We start from the raw sequence: 8945 nt of genomic DNA, 5'->3' as shown, positions 1-8945 counted from the left end.
CTTCATAAATTCAGTTTTAAATAAATTCATTGTCTCGTATTTTTCTACTACTGTTATTTACCATATGTGAAACACTTAATCAAATTTGCTATGCAAAACTGTGAATGGTAACTTAATAGTGCACTTATGGCTCGGATGTAACCAATCCTTATTATGAACTATTGTCCAGAAGGAATGTAGCCAGCCAGTAGCACCCACAATCTCATGGACTTTGTCCAGTTCATTTGTTCCACAAAGGGACCTATTATCACTTGTATAATGCATCTACTCTTCAATGAGGAGTCTGACATGTTAACCACTAGGCTGAATACAGACAGTTGGTAGAAAAAGCATTGCTGTGTATTCAAAGACATTTTGGAAGAATTAACAAATTATATGAATGACTTAAAGAAACCACCACTTATGAAGAATGCCAAATTATTACTTTTATAGCCCAATTTTTAAAACTTTGAATAGTCACAGAATTTCTTCCACACCCGCAGTAAGGAAACAGTTCTTAACATGAACTCAGGAAATTTCCGCTGCTTTTAGTAAATCTTGTTATTTGGTGCAGACAAACATTCCAGTTTTAGAAAGTACAATGAGTTGTTTGTGTTGAGCAGATGTTTGTCGGTGTGACCTTTACTGAGTGGAAGTTTGTTGATCTCTGATTTTCTGTAATGGAAGGTTTAAAATCTTTATTGTGAATAGAATCAATACCATAGTACAAGAATCATTATTTTCTAATTACTTAGAATTTATTACAGAGTTAATAGAAAAATCAGTTGATCAAGATGTCTTCGATTAATAGTAGCTCATCTCCCTATCCATTTTTATTTGCTGTCTTAGGTGTTCCATTAATTGATGGTGGAACAGCTCGCCTTCCCCATCTTATAGGTCTGTCCAGGGCACTTGATCTTATTCTTACTGGACGACAAGTTTCAGCAAAGGAAGCATTCGAGATAGGACTCGCTAATCGGCTTGTTGCGTGTGGCACTTGTAAGTCAAGCTGGTATCTGTTTCATTTGTACTGAATTACCTGGATAACTTAGAAAACCTCATTATGCCAGTGTAAAACTGAATATGGATTTTACGCATGATAGTATAAACTCTTATGACAACTTTGTAGTTTAAACAAAGTTGATAAAGTACTTGTAAAATGAAAATAAAGCTAACAAAACATTTTGAACAAACACTTTGTCAGGTAGTGTGACTATATAATGAAGAGCATTTATTTGAAATGTCAAATTGAATGTATATTTTTTTAACCTGTGTTTCAGCACATTTTTGCCAACTTTAAAGTTTAACTCTGTTTCCACCTTATTTTCAAACTGCTATAATTCACTAAGTGACATGCATTGTTTCTTGTAACAGTTTTAACTTATAAATAAAGGTAACAGAGAGATAACTGTTTTTAATAGAAGTAGTAATTCTCTTTCATTTTGGTCTGTTTTGTTAGTTGTAGACTATATAGTACATACTGGAGGGATTTAGACGTTTTGGACAATAAAGTTAGTGAAAGAAACTTTTACACTCCACATAACTTAAGAACACTTTATTTCAATCTATGTTTAACCATTATGACTTCATCAGGGCTTGTAGAAATGACTGTATTTATGCAAAATTACTATATGTTCATTCAAGCATTTCAACAGGTGTAATGAAAGTGATGTACCAAGTCCTTGCGATTTCATTCAGTGTTTTCTATGAATTGTGTGTAAGTACATAGTATTCTAAGCAACTAATATACACAATTTCCTCCTTTACAAAGTTTGTAATGGATGTTTTTTTCTATTAAATTCTCAATCTATGTATATGCAAATTTCAAGTGAATAATAATTCTTATTATTACTCTTTTATTTTATTTTTTTAATTGATAATTATCTTGTTCGTTTCAGCTCTTGGCCAAGCTGTTAATCTAGCCTCTTCTCTTGTCAAGTTTCCTCAGAAGTGCTTGAGAGTCGACAGACGTTCCACCTACTATTCATCGTTTGAAGCAAAGTCTTTAACTGATGCTCTTCGGTTTGAATGGGAACATGGGAAAAGCATTATTACAGAGGAATCAATTTCAGGTGAAAATCTGTAGGAATAATAGTAGAAGTTAGTATTCTGTAAGGAAATTAAGTCAATAGAACGTAAAAATACCACTATCTGCCCAGCTCTATTAAGTTCTGGCATCAAGCTAATTGATTAATTAATGGACTAATTAATCAATTAATAAATTGTCTCCTTCAACTACTACAATTTTCTTATATCTGAAACAGACTTACCTTTTCTCACACAAATGTTATCTCCATCATTGACTGCCTTCTAAGCATTGTTAAAAGAATTTTTATTGATCAACACATCGGTCTTTATACTCCACCAGTTTGCACTATTTCTGAACACGTACAAATCATGTGACTACTCTCCACCAATAGTATTGTGCCACCTATAACGACACAGCTAGCTCCCTCTGCTATTCCTGCTCTATCCTCACTTTCTCAATTGGCGTAACACAGTTTAGACATGTGTGTGTGTTTAATTTTTCCAAATGTGATTATAGTTTTTGATTGTGCTTTGATGCTGTTTTTGACGAAGTTTATTCAACAATTTCTAATTTTTATGTTTTATTTCATTTGTTTCCACGATGTTGCCTTCAAAATCTTCTCGTTCTCGAATTCTACATGTTTTAGTGTGAATTTGAGGTTTACTGTGGCAGACGATGATATTACCCCAACAGGCAACAATGGATGAGGCACAACTTCTTAGGACACGGGGTCAACTTTATCTGCTGTGGAATTACAAGTCTTGGTTCACAGACAGTTAGTCTTACCATTCGGCTGGCATTTTCTGAGGAATAAGACACACTCACTGAGTTGCCACTCTGGTCTCTCCTTTTTCAGGCACCTTCCCCCAATTGATGGCCACCATGTCTTTCAACTGGGGGAGGAGACTTGTTCTCCTTCTTCTTTCTTCCTCTAGCTTCAAGTTCTCCCAGTAGAATTGGGGTTAGTTTTTCAACACGTACACTTCACACCACATTGATATACTCGTGATAGGCCCAGTTCCGATGCTCTTTGCATGACTTTGCTCTTCTTTATACACAGGAGTCTTGCCTATTTGAAATTATCAGTGCTCGGACTCTGGTAAGTTAGATATTTAGGAGTACTTTGTTATCCTTGTTACTTTAGTTTACTTGTATGTTAGATATTGGTTATTGCTTTCTAATTTCAACAATTTAATTGTTATGGGCGTTCATTAATTTTACGTATTTTGTTAGTTCGTTAATTTCGATGTATAGTAAGTTAGTTATTGCTTATTCAGGTGTTTTCTAAGTAATTTTCATCGGTTTGCTCATTTGTTATCGTTACATATTTTGTGGATTAGATAGATTTAAATGGTTTATTTCCTATTTATAAGTATTTTATTAACTTGGTATATTTGGATAGTTTGTACCTTACTTATCATTACTACATATAATTCATTGTTCTATTTGTTTTTGTTTTTTTAATGTAGCTGTTAACTATATGTCTTCTCATCATCATTTACCTTAGTGTCGGACTTCATTACACGACCTTTGTCGTCTCACTTAATTTCGTGGAATGGTATATTAGATGTTGATTATTTATGTGTTTTCTCGGTAATTTTCGTCTGTTTACATGCACGTTTTTATTATGTACTTTGGCGACTTGGTACATTTATTGGGTATGTTTGTACCGTCCATATTATTATTACTAGTAACAAAATTCTTTGCTCTCTTTGAATAATTTTTTGTCATTGATAAGTATGTACCTTATCCTCCTTATTTTAGTCAGTGTAGGTCATAATTTTGTGTCCTTGTCATCTAGTCTTTGTCTGGTACCTTAGATATTGCTTATTATTATTGTGTTTTCTTGATAATTTTTGTCAGTTGGCACGTCCTTTATTTTTACATTCTTTGTGGACTAGAAATTTTTTTATACTTTGCCCATTTGATGTTTGTCAGTCCTTATGTATTAGACATCATTAAACTATGTCTTTGGTGAACTGTCACTCATGGACTTCATATGTAAAGCAGAAGGGGATTTCTGCCAATCCTTTGATTCCTTAATAGGGTTTGGTCTGCTTTTCAAAATAGAAAAACTCAGTCACCCATTGCATGGAAGTCCATACCACTCAGTTCCCAGTTGCTGGGGTAGTGGACCATGGAGGCTTCCTCCTAAGTGTCATTCCATGTTACTATGTTTACGCTCATTTATCCACTCAGTTAGTAGAGGGTGAAGCTGGTTCCCTCATGGTGCATTCCCCAGATGTTTTCTGTCTTGACGGACTACACTCAATAGAACCAATGATCATCTTATAACTGGGGCCAGCCTACGAGGGATCCTCCTCAAAATTCTTGGTTGAGAATGACAACGCCCTGTTCCTATGGTTGTGTGCAGTAGACATCTCTCTTATCATTAATTCGGGTTGCAGAAGGTTCTTTCCTGCTTCTACAGTTGAGTTTGAGAAACTTTGTCTTCTTCATAATATGGGCAATGAGACGTCTGTGCTCTGTTTCTACATTTGGCCAAATGCTGGTTGTTCTTCTCTGATATGCATTTACAGTTGAGTGAGGTATGATTTTCCCCATAATACCAATTACAGCTTTCCCTGTTCTTTCAGTTGAATCGAGGTAATGCCAAGATCCCCTAATGCTGGGTTTGGTTTCTCATACTTTATGCTCCCATGGTGATTTGGGAGTTTGTTTGGTTATGGCCATTGCTCACTTCCTCTTCGTAATTCTAGTTGCTTGACGTATGGCACTCTGTTTACTTATGGTTGGGGTTGTTGGATATTCATAACATGGTTCACATGCCTTTGTTCTTATTACTTTTTTCTCACTATATGTTTCTAAAGCTTGCATCTTCTAAACTCTTTCACAGTCCTGCAAGCACTACCTTTTCCATCCATTTGGTGTTCCTTTCCTCATTCCTGGGCAAAGAGAATACCTGTTCTAGAAGGAGTACAGTACCCACTGGTGTGCTTTATTTTCATCCCGGGGCATAAGCATTTATTCTGAGCAGTTGCTATCTGTTTGATTTGTTTTTTGTTGGCCTACACTAGCCCTACACTTTTGCAATGTTGGATTCAATCTTTTGTGTGGGAGGAGGTAAGTCTGTTTTGGAAGTTAACATTTTCTTACACTGAAAATATGCTACCCACCCTCCCTCCTATCTAAAATCGATGTTTTTTATCTAGTACTTGCCAATTCTTGAAAGTGAAGATTGAGCAGGAATAGCAGAGGGAGCTAGCTGCACCATTATAGGTGGCGAGGTACTATTGGTGGAGAGTAGACACATTATATGTACATGTTCAGAAATGGCACAAAACTGGTGAGGTGTAAAGAATGGTGCACTGACTACTAAAAATTCCTTTAACAATGCTTAGAGGGCAGAAAACAATGGAGATAGGTTTTGTGTGAGTAGAGGTAATTACCTATCAAATGTTAAGTTTAAATGGCCTTTTTTTTCATTTTCAAATTACCCTTGATGTCATATGATAGACTTTCATTTACACATTTGCAAAACATATTATCTCAGAGATTTGCATCACTGTCACTGTAATCTATTCTTGTACCCCGTTAAAGTGGTCCTTTCATAATCAAAATAAATAATGATACAAATATTTGCATCACTGTCACTGTAATCTATTCTTGTACCCCGTTAAAGTGGTCCTTTCATAATCAAAATAAATAATGATACAAATATTTGCATCACTGTCAGTTGAATCTATTCTAGTTCCAGTATAACCCATTACCATCTAGCTGACACATAATTTTCAATAAAATGTTAAACACTTTTGATTAAGAGATGGAAAAATCATACAATTTACATTACCACTAACTTTTTAGCAGTCAGTTGTTTCATATCATGAACCGGCTGTTAATTAGTTATTCATGAATTTGTAATAAACAAAATCCTCAAATTACCAACGTATGGAAAACGTGCAAATAGCTCTAAAGTGGCCTATGTGGTGTTGAGTTAATCTTAAATTAGTATACTTTGTTCATTAAACTAAATAATGAAAGAATTTCTTTTTTGGATCATCTACATTTGGTAGATATTGTCACATTGTTGTTGCAAAAGTACTATGTAGTTACAAATAAGAGTCTACTCATGACAGACCAGTGTTGCCAAAAGATGTTCAGTCAAAGAACACTGCATAGAAGATGCCCAAAGTTAAAAATTTTATTAGGTGAAGAGAACCAAATGTTGATGATCCAAAAAAAAAGGTAACAGGACCATGAGTATGAAAATGAAAAAGAGTCATTTAAGGGATGAGTGGAAGAAGGATATTAACTGCTTACACTATGGTGAGGATGGTGGCATAATATTATGTAAAGTATTAGTGGTCTATTAGCATGAACAGCCTGTAATTGTTCCTCGCACATGTTTTGCGCCAAATTGAAAATCTGTTGCCATAACAATTAATACACCCTTCACTAATAGTTTTGAGAATACCACCTCATGATTGGTCGGTCATAGCTTTGTATGTAGGCCTATTTGTTGGGCAAGCATTTAACGTAACTCAAAGAATTGGGCCGTAGCAAAAAAATTTATGGAAACATGTCTCTTAAAACATAAACCAAAAAGAATATATATTATACCAGAAAAGGCCAAGAAATGACTGAAAAGCATCAGAATTTTTTGTTACCGAAAGACCAATACTCTTGCTGGAAATAATAGATTTAGATCTAATCTTTGGATTCTACAGCCATTGTTTTTAATAACTGCTTAAATAATGCAAATGTTGAATTTTTACACACAAAATGACTGGCAAACATACCAATCCAACTATTCCAAGGCCATACCAGGTGAGACTAGACTCCAGATTTTATCCTGGAACTCGTATTCTGCATAAAGCACTTCTAATGCATTCCAGCACATCATCCATAGGACAGAAATATTTCTTTCCAGAGGTGTATTTCTTCTTTCATTTAAGATTACCACTTAGAATGTTTCCCAGGTGCTCAGTGTCAATTTCACAAGCCACAGAGTCCCGAACTGCCTAGCCCTTAAACAAGCTGCGAACAACCAAACCCAAAATTACGATAATTACGGCTCTGATGTAATTAATGCCATAACCCATGCCATCAAAGAAACAATCCCTAGCCAAGTAACAAATCCTCACCTACAAACCTGGAAACTTATTCCTGAAATACTTTCTTAGCTAAAGAGAGAGGTTTATAGAAACTATAAAACAAAACCCTCTTAAACCTATATATTAATGTGTGATAGCCTAATTCTTCCTCTATGCAATTAAACTTCTCTATAGCTGTTTTATTAGTAAAAGATTAAACCACTTGATGTGGCACTATATCAAGGTTTTTAACTAAGGTCTGTACAAAAACTAGGGAAATGCTTAAATCAAATAATGAGTAATATTTTTACAAGGGGTGATAGGTTTTACTAAAGATATTCTTTAAGATGGGCAGGAAATTCAACAAGCAGATTGTCTGTAAACAAACAATAACTTTTTGCAGCTGTGCAGAAGTAAAAATACCAATTTAACGTAGTTTAGATACTCACAGTAACTTATCAAATTGTCTTAAATATTTGTGAAAAGGTAGAGGAAGTCCTGATTTTAGGAATAAGTTATTTTGTTCATCCTAAACTGTTGTACGGAAAAGTTTAATCTACATACAAAGTCTTACAAAACTTGTAACCCTATAAATGTTAACAACTCTGCTGTACTGTGAGTACTAACTTTTTGTTGATAAACATTATATTTTTGACATAAAAATCTTTTGTTTTAAAGGTAAACTCTATTGTCCTATTCAAGTTAGTTGACTACTTTATTCATTGTTGTAAATAAAATCATTTCTAAATACGATATTTGATGAACACTACTCGCGATATGCTGGTCACCCTTTCAACAGTGAGAACATTATAATGTGATGATCAATCCCACTATTTGTTGGTAGAATAGTACCCCAAGAGTTGGCGGTGGGTGGTGATGACTAACAATCTTCTCTTTCACTGTTTGATTAGGGATGGCAGATAGCCCTCATGTACAATGTTTAATTAGGGATTGCTGATAGCCCTTGTGTAGCTTTGTGCAAAATTTATAACAACAACAATGAACATACTGTTGCTGACAAAAAAATAAATGTCAAAATTTTCATTGTTTTTGATACTTATAAGTAGACGTTGCTAGTAACGTTAGTAGTAAAATCAGTTAGAAAACCTACAAAATCTTTATGAGTAGCGTGGTCGGGTTATAATCTAACAGTTTTTCAGGTTATAGTAATGTGTTATAGAAATGTAAATAAATATAAGTGGTTAAAAGGTGCTCATTTTCATATCAACAATACAAAAATATATTTCTTCCAAGTGGTTTTACTTCCAGACAATGGAAAACTGATTTGGTAGTAAAGGCTGAAGGTATCCATTACTGAATTTGATGAAAACAAATCTATGAAGTTTAGATACATTGTTAGTTTTTTAAAACAGCCAAAGAGCAAACATGTACCAAAGCAGCATTTAATTGACATTTATTTTGTTATGTTTACTTAAATATAATCTGTTAAGTAGCGTAACAACAAAGAAACAGAATGGAAATATTTCATATACTTGGAACACTAATCAATTAAATTACTCGGCTCTAGATCTCAGAATTTCTGTGAATGTTGTCATTTAATGTTAAACATGATATAATGTGTACGTACCTGTTGATCCATCCTCTAAACTAAACTAAAACTTATAAATAAATAAATTTAAATAAAAAATCTTAAAGCCAGCCCTTATCATTCATACAGTTATCAAGATTTCTTTTAAACTCACTTAAATTTACTGCCTCCACAACATCCGAAAGCAACCCCTTCCAAAGGCTAACCACTCTGTTAGAAAAATAAAACTGTCTTAGCTAAATATGACTCCTACCTTTCCAAAATTTATATTTGTGTCCCCTAGTCCTATATTCTCACTCTTAAGTGTGAAAAAAAAATGATGCATCAACACTAT

The 8945-nt window shown here is 34.2% G+C and overlaps 1 protein-coding gene across 1 annotated transcript in view; it reads left to right on the top strand.

Moving 5' to 3' along the window:
* The first annotated feature begins 773 nt into the window (after nucleotides 1-773).
* The window catches only part of LOC106475813 (probable enoyl-CoA hydratase), a 15165-nt gene continuing 6993 nt past the window's right edge, over nucleotides 774-8945 (top strand). Inside the window, exons 1-2 of the mRNA XM_013936487.2 lie at nucleotides 774-978; nucleotides 1878-2051. Coding sequence (XP_013791941.1) covers nucleotides 774-978; nucleotides 1878-2051 — 379 coding nt within the window. The remainder of the gene's footprint in view (nucleotides 979-1877; nucleotides 2052-8945) is intronic.

Source organism: Limulus polyphemus, unplaced genomic scaffold (genome assembly GCF_000517525.1).
Source record: "Limulus polyphemus unplaced genomic scaffold, Limulus_polyphemus-2.1.2 Scaffold9211, whole genome shotgun sequence".
In the NCBI taxonomy this organism is placed as follows: domain Eukaryota; kingdom Metazoa; phylum Arthropoda; class Merostomata; order Xiphosura; family Limulidae; genus Limulus; species Limulus polyphemus.
The sequence above is the reverse complement of the archived record's forward strand: the minus strand, read 5'-3'. Positions and strand labels throughout refer to the sequence as shown.